This window comes from Portunus trituberculatus, chromosome 41, assembly GCF_017591435.1.
Source record: "Portunus trituberculatus isolate SZX2019 chromosome 41, ASM1759143v1, whole genome shotgun sequence".
In the NCBI taxonomy this organism is placed as follows: Eukaryota; Metazoa; Arthropoda; class Malacostraca; order Decapoda; family Portunidae; genus Portunus; species Portunus trituberculatus.
In genome coordinates, this window is record NC_059295.1 from 2387371 (window position 1) to 2404356 (window position 16986).

General features: G+C 42.9%; 1 protein-coding gene across 1 annotated transcript in view; it reads left to right on the plus strand.

Annotated features, from left to right (window-relative positions):
• LOC123517175 (ubiquitin thioesterase otubain-like) overlaps window positions 1–12385 on the plus strand; it is a 392577-nt gene extending 380192 nt beyond the window's left edge. The window contains exon 9 of the mRNA XM_045277169.1: window positions 11869–12385. Coding sequence (XP_045133104.1) covers window positions 11869–11904 — 36 coding nt within the window. The 3' untranslated portion in view covers window positions 11905–12385. The remainder of the gene's footprint in view (window positions 1–11868) is intronic.
• The last annotated feature ends 4601 nt before the right edge of the window (window positions 12386–16986 follow it).

Genomic DNA, 16986 nt, shown 5'->3' on the forward strand with positions numbered 1-16986 from the left:
CCCACGCAGGAATGCGTGGCGAGCGGGGAGGAGCTGACTTGGCAAATCCCCAAAGCAAATCTGACAAATCCATATTTTTAGAGATATCCATGCCTGCCTGTCGGAAAACGGGGGCCAGAGCAGAGCGGTATCCCCTAATAGAAGGTAAGGATAAATGCTTTGTGCCCCAAAGGAAAAGAAAAAAGTCCGCCAAGTCTATTACAGAGGCTAAGAGAGGATGACAGCCCCTCGACTCACACCAACGACAATAGATGGCCCACTTCGCCTGGTACACCCTGGCCGAAGACTGTCTGACTGGCAAGGCCATGATCCCTGCAGCTTCTCGCAAAAAGCCTCTCTTTCAGAAGAGACGCTGAAGAGTCTCCACGCGTGAAGATGAAGTGTTGCTGGAGATTTGTGAAAAAGGTGTCAATGAGGCTGACATAACAGCGAGTCCCACTGAGGCAACACTCTCGGGTGATCGACTAATAGACTCAGCAGCAGAGGGAACCAGTCTGCCTGAGGCCACCGAGAAGCAATTAGAGACATGCGGACACCTGAGCTCTCTCTGACCCGAACCAGAACCCGCCGAATCAGGGAGAAGGGGGAAAAGGCGTACAGATCTAAGTCCTCCCAGGGGAAGGCAAACGCGTCCTGTTTCCAAGCGTTCGGGTCCGGAAGTGGAGACACATACAGTGGTAGCTGGTGATTTAAAGCTGTAGCAAACAGGTCCACCTGAGGTGCACCCCACACCTGGAAGACCCATTTGCACACTATTGGGTGTAGGGTCCAATCCGACCCCACACACTCGCGGCTGAGGACATCTTCCACCGCGTTGCGCCGTCCTGGCACGAACTTGGGGCGGAGCAATACCTGATTGTCCATGCACCACCAAAGAATGACCCCTGTCAGAACAGACAGAGACTCGGACCGAGTGCCCCCTGAGTTCCGTAGGTAAGCCACCACCGTAGTATTGTCCGACATAAGATTCACTACTGTGCCCGACAAGTCCCGCTGCAAGGCCTGAAGGGCCCGGAAGACCGCCAACATCTCCAGGTGATTGATGTGAAGGTTCTTCTCCTGTAGAGACCAGAGACCTGAGACAAGGGGCTCCCCCACATGAGCACCCCACCCGTGCAGAGAGGCATCGCAAAACAGAGTCATCTCTGGAGGTGGCATCACAAAGGGGGCTCCTTGGAGAAGATGAGCTGGCTCCCTCCACCAAAAGAGGTCTGCAAGGCATTGGGGAGATGGAGGGACCCGCCACCAGGGTGGGTCCGAAGCTGCTCTCCAGTGTCTCTTCAAGCACCACTGAAGGGACCGGGAACAAAGGCGGCCACGTGGAACCAGCCTTCCTAGGGATGCCAGATGACCCAAGAGAGACCTCCACAGCGACACCGGGGGAGCTTTGTCCTCGAGGAAACTCTGTGCCACAGACCGAAACCGGCTGATCCGTTCTGGGTAAGGAAAAATCAGAGCCCTCATGGAGTCCAGCACCATGCCCAGGTACTGCTTCCTCTGGCTGGGCACCAGGTCCAACTTGGATAGATTGACCTGAATACCCAGTCGATCGCACAAATGGGAAATAGCTTGGATGGCACTCATGCACTCCTGTTGAGACGAACCCATGATCAGCCAGTCATCCAGATAACGGAGGAGAAAAATCCTGTGTTGATGCGCCCACGCGGACACTGGAGCCATGATTTTGGTAAAAGCCTGAGGAGCAGTGGCGAGGCCAAAACACAGAACCCTGAATTGGAAGACTCTGTCCCGCCAAACAAACAGCAGGAATTTGCGAGAACGAGGGTGTATTGGGATTTGGAAATATGCGTCTCGGAGATCTAGAGAGACCATCCAATCCCCCACTTTCATGGACTCCAACACTGAACTCACTGTCTCCATTCAAAAGGGGCTGACTCTTAAAAACTTGTTCAGGGCCGAAAGGTCGAACACCGGTCTCCAACCCCCTGTTACTTTCGGAACCAGGAACAGACGTGCATAAAAGCCTTCCAACTTGTCCACCACCAGCTCTATGGCCCCTTTGTCCAACATATCCTGAATCTCTAGGTCTAGGGCCGTATGATGAATGGACCCCTCTACATAGGTGGCAAACTCTACAGGTCTGGAAGCCAATGGAGGGGGACGAAGAAAAGGGAGTACATACCCATAACGCAGGGTCTTCCCTACCCACTCTCCTGCCCCTACCTCCATCCACATTCTCCAGTGACGTTGCAGGCAAGCACCCACAGGAACTGGAGAGCCAGAGTTTTCCCTACGCCCTTGACCTCGGGAGCCTCCACTGCGAGCCCCCGGGCGCGAAAGGGCCCCCCTGTGGGGAAGGATCTGGTAACAGGAGCCGATGGAAAGGGTCTAAGAAGGGACTCTCTCCTCACCTGCCCTCTTACTCTGTTTCCACGGGGTGTCCCAGCTGAACACCTAACTGTAGAGGTCAAGCTCCTAACCAGAGAAGAGAGAGCACGCTGTTGGGAAGCCAAGTGTTCCGTGTTCTGCACCTTGGCCACCACAGACAGGTCAAAGAGAAAATCAGAAAAAGGAGAAGACAAAAGCTGGTGTTTATCCGCATCAGAAAAGGAACCAGGCAAGGCATCCACAGTCGCCTTTCTCCGTAACATATAAAGCCGACAACGTAGTTCTTCTGCAGGGTGAAGAAAATCTCTGTTGGCCCTGGCCAGAGAGGATAAAAAAGCCAACACTTCCTGCTGTGTGTCTGAAGAGTCTCAAGCCCAAGCGGCCAACACCTGGTCTATCCAAGAGGCGATGTCGGTCATGGAACCACACACTGATTCCATCTGAGCCAAGACACGGGTGGAAACTGACACCATCTGGTTTCCTCCCTGCCTAAGACCACCCAAATCCTCATTAACCGGAGGAGGGACCCGAGAGGCCCCTTCGGGTAAATAAATTTCACTGGCACTCTTCTTCCAAATTCTGGGTAACTGGAAAGGAGATAAATTAGGTACAGGGTCTTTCATACCCTTACCTTGGGCTTCTTCCCAAATAGCCTGGGCCAAAAGAGATCGATGGATAGCCAAAAAGTTTACGTTTTTAAAATAGTTCTTGAGATTCTCAATATCAGCTTTTCTGTAATTTAATCGGTCTCCTTTGTATGAATCGTCTCTATCTTCCTTTCCCTCTTCTATATCCATTTCTAATATTACATGGTCACTCTTTCCCAATGGGCACTTATAAATCTTATATCATCATTCATTTGGATACCCCTTGTAAAAATTAGGTCCAATCTCGCCAGCTCGTCGTTTCCTCTGAATCTTGTGCATCCCTTTACTCTCTGGTCCATCATTTTGTCTATCATTAGGTTCAGGAATCTTTCTCCCCAGGCTTCTTCCCCATACCACTTTCATAATTTTCCCAGTCCACTTCTTTACAGTTGAAATCTCCTACTTATATCACTTTTCTTCTTTCTTTAACGATTCTTGTTAGACTCCTTATTGTGTCGTCTATCATGTCTTTATATTCTTGATTGGTCCATGAATTTGTTTTTGATGGCACATATGTTACAATGATTGTTAACTCTTTCTTATTAATATGCATCTTAACATACAATACTTCTGCTTTTCCTTCCCCACATTCCACTTGGTTTATCACTATCTCCTTCCTTAACATCATCATGACTCCTCCTCCTCCTCCTTTACCCCCTCTGTCTCTTCTCCATACATTATACCTATTATCCAATTCTATTTTGATTGCCTTATTTAGTTTTGTTTCAGCCAGGCATACAATATCTGGATTTTCTTTCTTTATGTAATCTCTTAATTCTAGTTTACTTGATAAAACCCTGTCTATGTTCGTATACATCATTTTTAGTCTTTTGCCTTTATCATTTTTAGTTAAACTTGTTCCACTTTTTTCTCTTCCTTCTCGTTTATATACCATTTCCTTATCCTGTCTCCTAGAATTCTTCAAAAAATGCCTTCTTCTCCTCTTCTGACCTTTCATTATTCTTTTCCCTTACTGCTGCTGCCAGTTCATTGTATCTCTTCCTTTCTTCCTCATTTAAATTTTTCTTTATATAGATATCCTTGCAGCCTTCTGTTTCTCTAAGTTTTGTTGTTCTATATAATATTTCTTCTGTTGCTGCTTGTGATTTTAGTAGTATTTTAATTGGTCTCATTGTTCCTTCTTGATATGGTCCCATTCTGTATAATTCTTCTACTTCCTCTTCCAAGTTCTGCCTATCTTCGTCGTTTAGATTTTTTAGTAGGTCTTTGACTGATTTCATTTCTTCTTTTTCTCTTCTTGGTCTATATTTTATATTTTTTTTCTTTTATTCCAAATACGACTACACTCTTCTTTTTTTCTGCAATTTCTCTAACTAGATTTTCTTTTGTCTTAAGGATTCCTATCATTTTGTTTGTCATATTTTCTTCTTTTTCTTTTAGTTGTGTATTCACCTAGTTGTATTCACCTAGTTGTAATTTTACAGGGCCTGGGTATCATACTCGTGTGGCCCCGTCTCCATATCTACACACATCTAACCTTCCTTTAAAACTATGCACACTCCTCGCTGACACCACCTCCTCACTCAAACTATTCCACACCTCCACACATCTCTGTGGGAAACTATATTTCTTCATATCCTTCGAGCATATTCCCTTAGCTATCTTTTTACTATGCGATCTCGTAGTTCTATTTAAATTTTCCTCTCTCAACATCATTTGCTCATTATCCACTTCATCCAGACCGTTCAACAGTTTATAAACCTGTATTAAATTTCCTCTTTCTCTTCTTTGTTCCAAGGTAAGCAAATTCATTTCTTTTAATCTTTCCTCATAGGTCATCTCTGCCAATTCTGGAACCATCTTGTTGCCATTCTCTGCAATCTCTCCAACTTCCTTATATGCTTCTTTTTATGAGGGGACCAAACCACCCCAGCATTTTCCAATCTTGGTCTAATTACCGTACATCATATCTTTATACATATAATGAAAGGCTAATCCAATATTTCTAATCAAATTATATGTTTCTCCAAACATCTTGTCAATATGAGCCTCAAACTGTCCATGGTCTTGTATTATCACTCCCAAATCCTTTTCCTTTTCCACTTTTTTCAACACTACTCCTTTAACCATCTTATATGACCCTCTTGGCCGTCTTCCACTCTTCCCTATCTCCATCACATGACTTTTGCTTAGATTAAATTCCATCTCCCACCTCTTGCTCCACTCCCAAATCCTATCCAGATCTGCTTGTAAAATTTCACAATCTTCTTCACTCTTCACACACCTACACAACTTCGCATCATCCGCAAACAAATTAATATAACTGTTTACTCCCTCTGGCATATCATTAATATAGACAAGGAAAAGTATTGGTTCCAGCACTGAACCTTGTGGGACTCCACTCTTCACCACCAACCAGTCCGACTTTGCATCCTTTATTACCGTTCTCATCTCCCTCCATCTCAAGTAGTTTTCCATCCACTTTAACACTTTTCCCTTCAGTCCTCCATAAATCTCTAATTTCCATAGCAGTCTCATGTGTGGTACCTTGTCAAAAGCTTTTTCTAAATCCAAATATACACAGTCCATCCATCCCTCTCTCTCTTGTGTTTTGTCAACCACTCTAGAATAAAAGCTCAGTAGATTTGTTACACATGACATCCCTTTCCTAAAGCCAAATTGATGATCCAATAATAACTTATGATCCTCCAGGAACCGTATCCAATATTTCTTTATCACCCTCTCACAAATCTTACCTACCACACTTGTTAAAGACACAGGTCTATAGTTAAGAGGCTCTTCCTTACTGCCTCCCTTATAAATGGGTACCACTTCAGCTCTTTTCCACTCTACCAGTACTTCCCTGGTTTCTAATGAGCACCTTATAATATCATATAATGGATCTATCAATTCTTCTCTACATTCCTTCAATAATTTTCCTGAAACTTCATCTGGTCCCATCGCTTTATCATCTTTAAGTTCCTCCAACATTTTATATAACTCCTTTTTAGGTATCTTAATGTCATCCATGTGCACATTTCTTTCTACATTCTGAGGCTTTACAAACATTGTTTCTTTAGTAAATACTTGTTGAAACCTATTATTTAGCAATTCCGCGATATTTTTAGGGTCATCTACTATCCATTGCTCTCCTTTTAACCTTTCAATGGAGTCTTTCTTTTTTAAGTTTACCATTTATGAATCTGTAAAACAATTTTGGATGTTCCTTACTCTTGTCTACAATATCTTTTTCAAATGTTCTTTCTTCCTCTCTCCTTACTCTCACATACTCATTTCTCGCCACTCTATAATTCTCCTTATTTAGTATATTCCTGCTCTTTTTCCATCTTTTCCAAGCCACATCTCTCTTTTCTTTAGCCTTAACACAAGTTGCATTAAACCAATCCTTTCTTCCTTCCTCTCTCGGTTTATACTTTGGTACAAATTTCATAACTCCTTCTTTATAATATTTCATAAAAATCTCATATTTTTTTTTGCACTTCTCTGATTTGTAACATCTCCTCCCAATCTAATGTTCTGAAATAATTTTTCAAACTTTCCGTGTCCATCTTTCTATAATTCAATCTACCACTCCTGTATGTCTCATCTTTCCTTCGCTGTGTTATTGCCATCTGCATTTCCATAACCACATGATCACTCTTCCCCAATGGATATTTGTATTGTATATCCCCACATAGGTACACTTCTCGTGTTAACACCAAATCCAGTCTAGCCGGTTCATCACCTCCTCTATATCTAGTATTTTCTTTCACCCTCTGTTCCATCATATTTTCCATCATTAGATTAAGAAATCTCTCTCCCCATACTTCCTCTCCAACACCACTTACTAGATTCTTCGTAATTTTGTCTCAATCAAACACACTATATCAGGCTTCTCCACCATCATATAGTCTTGCAATTCCAATCTACTTGACAGTATCCCATCTATATTAGTATACATTACGGTCCACCCACTGCTCCCTCTAGGGTTCCTCCGCATTCCTTCTCTCCACATACCATTTTCTGACTCTCTCCTATAACTCTCCATAAAAACTTTTCTTTTTCCTCTTCAGACCGGTCATCATTTTTCCTTCTCGCCTCTTCCACCAATTCCTTATATCTTCTCTCTTCCTCATTTCTATTTTTTCTTACGTACACCTCTTTACAACCTTCTACCTCTCTTAATTTTGATGTTCTATATAAGATGTCCTCCACAGATTGTTGTGATTTCAGTACTACTTTAATCAGTCTCCTTACTCCCTCCTTATACGGACCCAGTCTATGGATCTCTTCCACTTCTTCTTATAGATCTTTCTTTTCATCATTTAGATTTTTGAACAGATCTCTTACCGTTTTTAATTCTTCCTTAATTCTCTTAGACTTATATGTTATATTTTGTTCTTTCATCCCAAATATTAACACTTTCTTCTTCTTTTCTGCTATTTCTCTTATCAATGTTTCCTTATTCTTCATAACATTAACCAGTTCCTTAGACCTTTCTTTTTTGTCTTCCTTCAACTGATCTTTAATTATTTCTTGTAATCCAACCTTTTCTGCTTCCCTCGACTCAGTCCATTGTGTTTTCTTCAGTTCCCACTCCCTTTCAAACCTTTCATTCTGTTCACTGATCATTTCCTTAAAGTCATCTTTCTCCTTTACTACTCTCTCCATTTTCTCCTCCAACCGTCTCTAGTATTTTTCAACCTCCACTCTCAAGTATGCATTCTCATCCACCAATTGTTTTTCATTTTCCTCCAGTCTCCTAACTCTTTCCTTCAAAGCCTTGTGGAATTCTCTATCCTGCTCCTCCTCACTCCTCTGAACTTTTAATTCCTTCACCAACTCCTCAAATCTCTTCTCCAACATTACCAATCTACCTTGCAATGTTGCCCCTGTTGAAGATGGACTCATGCTTTGACTGGCCAAGCACCCCACTTCACACTAACCCAGGACTTCTTATCAAACTCTCTCTCTCTCTCTCTCTCTCTCTCTCTCTCTCTCTCTCTCTCTCTCTCTCTCTCTCTCTCTCTCTCTCTCTCTCTCTCTCTCTCTCTCTCTCTCTCTCTCTCTCTCTCTCTCTCTCTCTCTCTCTCTCTCTCTCTCTCTCTCTCTCTCTCTCTCTCTCTCTCTCTCTCTCTCTCTCTCTCTCTCTCTCTCTCTCTCTCTCTCTCTCTCTCTCTCTCTCTCTCTCTCTCTCTCTCTCTCTCTCTCTCTCTCTCTCTCTCTCTCTCTCTCTCTCTCTCTCTCTCTCTCTCTCTCTCTCTCTCTCTCTCTCTCTCTCTCTCTCTCTCTCTCTCTCTCTCTCTCTCTCTCTCTCTCTCTCTCTCTCTCTCTCTCTCTCTCTCTCTCTCTCTCTCTCTCTCTCTCTCTCTCTCTCTCTCTCTCTCTCTCTCTCTCTCTCTCTCTCTCTCTCTCTCTCTCTCTCTCTCTCTCTCAACAAAGACAGTGAGTGACATAAACATTGAATGCAATAATGTTAAAGCTAAGTCAACAGATAACTTTTCACTGAGTTGGGTGTGATGTGCAAGGATTTAAGTCTAGGTATACTGACAGTATTGTAGGTAGTTCTCAAGATGTATAGTCCTGTATCTAAACTATTTCAGGCCATGATTAATGTAATTCATGATTGACTATACTAATGTGTTAACTATGGAATTTTTAATGATATGCATACAAATTGTGGTGTAGCAGATCCCAAAGAATACAAATTTGTTAACTCTTGTAATGAACTACCACTGCTTCTTGATATGGATTTTGTAAGACAGTGATTTCCAAACACATGATAAATTACCACTTTAGGGATAATGGAAGGATACAGAAAAAAAAAGAAAGTTAAGAATTTTGGAAATTAGGAAAACACTGCTGTCTGTAAAGTTGTTGAATAAACCTGTTATAAATACATAGTGAAATTGAGCAACAACAATAAACATTCAGAACATACATATACAAAACTTGAAAAGAAGAAAAGTTATTTAAGTGTGTGGCAAGCCAGGTTTCAATAAGGAATGCTTGAGGACACAGATATTCAATAACTCTGATCACATGTGGGCTTGTTACTCACTACCTGAGCCTGCCTCTTTTTCATATTGTCAGTTTCTCTCTGAGCACCAGCTGATGCTAAAATCTTGAATTTTTATTTAGCTATAAATATCTTAATATCAAAAAATGTTAATGGCATTAAATGACTTGGTGATCGCCTCCCAAGCTAATTTTTATCATGTGAAGGCTAGCTGGGTTTGTTGAGTGGTCTTGCAAGTCTTTATTCTTTTTTACAAGATTGAGAATCATTATTCTCTGCTCGTGCGTGAGTGGTTTGGCCCGGTCACACCTTCTTCCCTCCAATCTTGTAGCGCGCACTGTGGTTTTGTTGTCATTCGTGGAGCTCCAATCCAGATTACAGTCATACCAATACCGAAACAACTGTTACCAACTCATGCTAGCGGCAGACCTCTCGCGGCCCTACCTTCCACGGCGACTCTTGGTACGGATTGAAGGTAAGGGCGAAGGCTTTGCCTTGCTGGTCGAAGGGAAGGTCCGTGCCTTGGCCTTCGCGACTCTTGGTACAGCCCTTAATGTCTGGGTGGTTGTGCAGCATACACCGCCTTCTTCCCCAACAAAATACAGAAAAAAAAAAATCTTTACTCCTTAGTTTGAAGGCTTGTATTACATTTTCAACGCATAAATTGAACATGTAATTGAATTATGAAAACCGAGTAAACCGAGTAGTACTCACTCAAATCCAAAAACCGAGTAAACCGAGTACTACTCGGACCAAAACTGCCATCCCTATATAGCAGAAAGGAGATAGCCGGCGACTGGGAAGTGCATGGTGCGGCAAGTGTGTGTGCGTCTGAACTGTGTGCTGCGGGAACTTGTGAACTGTGAACTCAGTGACATTACAAACATTTGCCCGAGTTTAAAGCATGTTTCCGTATGTACTTGTACGTTGCATGTGGACAGCACTTGTAAATTTGTACATAATATACTAACTTTTATATACTGAGTTTTCCTTCTACACCTAGGTTGCTTAAAAAACATTAAAACTACCACTGAAACCGCTCGGCTGGACAATAGATAAAAATAATAAACTTAATAACTTTATGTGGGCCTACAGAATCTACAGTTGGCCTGCTAACCAAACAAAGTTAAGCTCCATATAACAAAAACGCTTAACATATTGGTGTTACAGCTTTGGGATAACCCATTAAGGAACATTAAAAACCCAGGAAAATATGGAAACACCGTGATTGTGAGATAAAATGAAACATTGTGAACCTGCCTTCTGAGCGAATTCATATGGGAAACAGAGGAGTGAGATGGTAGCAAGGAATATACAGAAAGGAAGTTTTGGTGTGGGTTAAAGTTTGGAGGACAGCAACGGTGCTGCCATCTGTTGGAAGCGAGTAATTTAATAGAAAACGTTATTAGGAGTAACTTAAAATTTCTTCCATGCTTCTTCCCCCTCCCCTTATTTTTCCCTGCATTCTCTCATGGTTATGAACTTACTATATATATATATATATATATATATATATATATATATATATATATATATATATATATATATATATATATATATATATATATATATATATATATATATATATATATATATATATATATATATATATATATATATATATATATATATATATATATATATATATATATATATATATATATATATATATATATATATATATATATATATATATATATATATATATTTTCTGCCTACCTCCGCCTGGGCCACACCATACTCCTTACTTGCATCGCCTACATCTGTCTTGTAACCACTTCTGCCCTTGGTGTAGGACTACCCCTGAGGCCATGGAACATTTCCTGCTTCAATGCCCACGCCTCTTCTCTCAACATACTGCATTACGCTCCCGGCTTTCCACCCTGGCCATCACAACACTCGACCTGCCCCCCCTCTTGACGGCCTCAGGCATCCACCTTTCCTTGCAACCTGTTGTCCTTCGCCTTACTTGTGCCTTCTTGAGGCACAGGCCAGCTATCACGCCTGTGATACCCACACAGGACTACCCCAGGGCTCATAAGGATTCAAAAGAGCCCACGAAAATCTATGGATCCTTTTGAGTCCTGGGGTACTCCTGTGTGGGTATCACAGGCGTTGTAGCTGGCCGATCTTCTTCAAGAAGGCACAAGTAAGGCGAAGGACAGCAGGTTGCTAGGAAAGGTGGACACCTGAGGCCGCCAAGAGGGTGGGCAGGTCGAGTGTTGTGATGGCCAGGGCGGAGAGCTAGGAGCGTAATGCACTATGTTGAGAGAGGAGGTGTGGGCATTGAAGCAGGAAATGTTCCATGGCCTCAGGGTAGTCCTACAATAAGGGCAGAATGGGTCACAAGACTGATGTAGGCGATGCAAGTGAGCACTGAGCGTGGTGTGGCCCAGGTGGAGACGGGCAATGATTGATGTGCCTTGCGCTCCTTCCTGTGAGGCTGTGACTGACTGACTGACTGTTTGAATCTTGTAATGGCGCTCATCCTTCCCCGCTGATGGATCACCCCCATCCCTCACCCACTTACTACCAATGACCCGCGCGCCATCTGTTGGAAGCGAGGTTTCCTAATCAATTCTTCCAGCCCGCCCATTGAACCCATATATCCTCCCTAGAATCCTTGGATGGTAGTGGAGAGCGGGCAGTGAGGAAAACACGCTGACTCATGCTGTGTGGTTAGTGACTGCCCCACAACAAGTACTCTCCCCCTTCTCTTTGCTCTTAAGACACCCGTGTGGAAGGCTTGTTTTCACTTGAACTCTCACGCGTGGCATTACTAAAACGCACACACTCACACCCCTGAGAGATACGCACTTCCCTCTCATTACCAATTGTCGCCTTGCGGCTGAGTAACAAAATAACTCAGCCTGTATCTACTCAACATTTCAGCTTAATTGGAGGGCGTGGTACGTCTTCAAACGCTGACGGTACACTGGGCATGGTACGTTGAGGTGGGCGTGGCTGGCTTCTCATGAATTGAGGGGCTGTTCAAGCTTCTCGCCTGCCTGGGGAGGAAAACTCCTTGACCTCAGGGCGTCCACGGGACTGGGCACCTCTCTTCCCCAGCCTACTCAGCCTCTCAAGGTCATCCGAGGGTCGAGGGATAACGCAGAAGACATAACCAAGTGCAGCTGCCGAAGCAATACTATAGGTATTATGTGAGAAAACAACAGTTAGCTGACACTACAGTAAACATTAAAATAAATACATCACTAAGTTTTGCTGACATGAATATTTGTGATGATTTATTGGAGCTGTCACATTTTTCTGATTTAAAAACCAGTGTGATATAAGCTTTTTTCATAGTGTAGTATGTAATTTTCTGTTCTATTATATGTTCCACCTTTTTAATTTGCCTGTAGTATATCAACAATTACCATATATCAATACTAATATTTAATGTGTGTATCTTTGTTTTTCTCTTCTTTAATTTTCTTCAAGGCATCTGAAGTGACCTTAAACTTGTCTTAGAAGTACCTGAAGCTGAAATGGATGCATACTTGTACATAGTAACTATAATGAAAAAAAAAAATAATAATAATAAATAATTAAATAAATAAATTCTTATAGATAAATGGCTAAGAAGGACAAAAAAGTTAACTTTGCTGTGTGAGGAATTCGACAAACTGAGTGCTGAGAAACGTGCGGAAACTGAAAAACCAGAAACTGAGGAAATTGGAGATCAGTCTGAGGATACTACAAGTAGCGACACTGATGATGACTCTCGTCGTTTGAGAAGTGGTAACACCCACCATAGAGTTGCTCCTTCCTCTCCTAACACTGTCATAACTCAGTCTTTAGGAAATCCTACCAGCATGACTCATAACCCTGCACCAGGTGGTGGTGGGCCTTCAACCCCACTTACGTCACAAGGTAACGCCATAACCAAGGTTTTACCTGTCGTAACTGAGGTTCGAGCAATCTCTGGAACAGATCCTGAATATTCAGCTCGTGAGTACATTAACCACTGCAAAGATATAATGAGGCACGTGTTTTTGACTGACGAAGCAGACAAAATTTCCTTTTTGCGGTTGCGTCTACAGCCTGGATCGCAAGCTGCTCATGCTATGCGTGCAAGCGCATTCACAGAGCCCTCAGAAAACTGGGATTATGAACAGTTTAAAACCAATTTCTTGGAGACTTTTGGGGATAACTTAAAACACAGTTTGGTGAGGGGCATCAGTGATGCTGTGCAGTCACTGTTGGAAAGTTTTGCTTCTCTTAACATTATTCAAGCACAATCAGAAGCAAACCTCATCTCCTCTGAGTTTAGCCAATACCTACAGGATAATGGTTGGGCTACTGGAGGCTCCATTTCGTTGAAAGATAGCCACAAATTTCTGGAGTTTCTCTTGTTTATGAACCTTATCAGGGAGAGATATAGGTTGTGTGCTTTGTCCCTAGACTATGAACCTACGGAAAACTTACATGCATTTGCACTAAAACCAAAGTTGTAGAAAGGGATGGTAACGCTCATTGTGCTGCCTCTACAGTGGTAGTTCGCATGGCTGCTTCAGTGGTGTCTGCGACTCAGGGTGCTCAAACAGCGCCGGCTGAACTTCCTTCCACTTCGTACGCTGCGGCGACAGGCGAGCCAAAATTACCTTCTACTATTGCCAGCGTGAAGGACACACTGCGAATAAGTGTTTTAAATGAAAGAAGGATAAGAGAGAAGCTGCTGCCACAGCGGGACACCAGAATCCCCAGCAAAAGCCAGTATGTGCTAAAGATGTGTCTGCATCGCGCCGGACTGCTAGCGCTACTCAGAGCGAGACTAACAAAAACAGTACTGCTTACTGCTCGCTCCATGAATGTCATGGACACTCGACTGATGATTGCTACAGTGTGGCAAATTTGAAATCTAAATGCAAGCAAAGTCGAGAGTCTAGGGGAACTCAGTCGGGGTAAGCCTCGCGCCCCGCAAAAACCAAACCAGGGTAGGTAAAGGCCATAGAATTAACCAGGCTGCACATACGACCGATGACAGTGATATTCATGCATCTTTAGTGGCCGTTTGCAGTCAGTCTACCATCATGGCACTAGAAACAAAACTAGGGCCAGTGCGAGCATCGTTTGCCGTGGACACCGGCGCTTCTGTTAATGTGCTGTCCGAAAGGGCTTACAAAGCACTGAAGCGTGTGTCTCATGGCAGTCGATATTGCCTTATGCTAAATGACCTTAACCTAAAGGGAGTTACTAGTGACCCGCTCGATATTTTGGGTATTGTTCATCTCCCTGTAAACTTGGATAAAGGTACCTCAACAACGCGTTTGGACTTTTACGTGGCATCAAAGTTCGAGTTGCCCTCTGACGGCCTTTTGGGTTTGATGTCTATGAGATCCAACTGCATGGTAATAATTCCTGACAGTGATGTCATCAAGTATCAAGGGAAGAGTTTTCAGGCAATGGGGACGCCCAGAAGCCTAGCTTCTTTATCCCGATGGGAGAGAAAAGTGCAAAAAGCACCAGAAGGTGAGAATGTTTCTGCCCAGTCCGTTTCAGTAGTTAGAAAAACTACCACAGAACAGGGTGAAAGGACGCTTACCGACACTGGAACTAAGCCGTGAGTTAAGGCTGCAAAAAACCAGCCCTAGCTCTTGTGCGCGGCAGGGAAAACAATAAATCAAGGGAAGTGGACAGTTGTTCAGGCTACGGTAATTGGAAGTCATAACATTCCTGACCGTACAGCTATGCACATCCCTGTATCCGTCTCAAACGCACGAGTAGGTTGTGATATCTGCATAGAAGGACCTAGCAAGGTGAAAAGATTAGCAGTGGAACCGACTCTTGGTACCGTGCGAGATGGGCATCAAACATCTGCTCTTGTGGTAAATACCATGGGTGGACCAATTAAACTCAGACAAGGTGTTTCCTTGAGTAAAGCGTTAGCGTATGATGGACAAGTGGCACCTGAAACCATGGACTTGGCTGAATCCAGTGTTGCCTCTATATGTGCCTCAGTCAGTAAAGACTTAATGGCAGAGACGCAAATGCTAGAAAACCTTGTCACGGTAGTGGATTACCCCGAGTTAAGGAACTCACTCATTCAACTGCTGAAGCGGATTCGTGATGTTTTTGCCTTACCCGGAGAACCGTTAGGTGCAACTGACAGAGCAGAGCACCACATAAAACTAAAACCAGGAACTAATCCAATATATATATATACCAGCCTACAGACTGCCACACAGTCAAAGGCAAGTGGTTGAGGATCAAATCAAAGAAATGTTGGAACAAGGTGTGATAGAAAACTCCCAGTCACCCTGGAAATCACCTTTGTTCCTAGTTCCAAAGAAAAAAGGACAGTTTAGGCCTGTTATTGATTTCAGGCGTGTAAATGAAGTGACGGAGGATGAGAGATTCCCTCTGCCTGTTCTAAAAGATTTGTTAATGTCATAAGGACAGGGAAATAAATTTTTCAGTAGCTTGGAGCAGTAACATTAGAAATTCCCTGAAGGGCATTTCTAATGAAAGCGTATGCTGTTTGGATTAAAATCTGCTCCGATCACCTTTTAGCGCATGATGAACACTATATTTGCTGGTTAAATAGGCAAAAATGTATATGTGTACCTTGATGATGTGATCATATGTGGACAAGACTTAAAGTCCCACTTAGAGAGCTTAGAATTTGTCTTATTGAAATTGAGAGAATCTGGTCTTAAAGCCAAACTAACAAAATGCAAATTCCTTAAATCAAGAATTAAATTCTTAGGCCACGTAGTGGATGGCGATGGAATTCACACAGTAGAGGACAAAATCCTAGCTGTTAAAAACTTCCCACAACCAAAGAATGCAGAAAATGTTCGTTCTTTCCTCAGATTGTGTGGATATTATAGGACATTCGTAAAGGAATTTTCAAAAATTGCATCACCTTTGAATACCTTGCTAAGGAAGGACATTCCTTTCCACTGGGATGCAGCCCAGAATAAAAGTTTTGAGGACTTGAAATTTGCACTCACTCATGCTCCAGTTTTGGCTTTTCCAGACTACAAGGCTCCATTTATTTCATACACGGATGCTTCAGCCATGGGGCTTGGTTCAGTGCTGATGCAAACTGACGTGAGTGGGAAAAACCGCGTTATTGCATATGCAAGTCGAACTCTGAAACCAGCAGAGTCAAACTACTCTGTAACTCATCAGGAGACTCTGGCTATTATTTGGGGTCTTAAGCAGTTTAAGGATATTATTTTGGGATATCCAATAACCATGTACACTGATCACGCAGCGGTTACTGAGCTTTTCAAAGGAAGAAACCTGAGTGGCAGACTTGCTCGTTGGTATTTAACTATATGGGAATTTAACCCAACCTTCAAGTATTTGCCTGGTCGTGCTAATGTAGTGGCTGATGCCTCGTCTCGAAATGTGCATGTTGGAGGTGTGGTAGAACAAACTCCTACCATACAAAAGATTTCCCTACATGAGCTGGCTAATAATGCTCAACGTCAGCATGATGTTTGGAACAAGTTCATTTATGCTCTGGAATCTGGTGATGAAACCACCTTACCAAAAATACATGTCCCATTTTCACAGTTGTTTTTAACACAGGAGAAGGTCCTCTGCAGATACTGGACTTCAGGTAAAAGAGATCCTGTAACACAACTGGTGATACCCGAATCACTACCCGTGGTGTTGTTTTTACTCCATGACACTGCGATCGCTGGACACAAAGGGAAAGATCATACTCTGTCAGCTGCGCGTATGAACTATTATTGGCCTACAATGTCCGTAGATATAGATGAGTATATTAACAAGTGTGTACAGTGCGCCCAGCATAAGGGTAGCTTACCTAAAACCTGCTCCTATCTTGGAATATCCTCCACCTGAGCAACCTTGGGATGTGGTTGCTATAGACGTACTACAGCTTTCAATTAAGAGTCGTCAGGGCTCTAAGTATGTGCTGGTGATGGTTGATCACTTCAGCAGGTACGTAGTTTTAGCTCCACTTTATGATAAATCTGCCAAGGCGGTAGCGCACGCTCTAGTGACAAACTTATTCTGTCCTTACTCAGC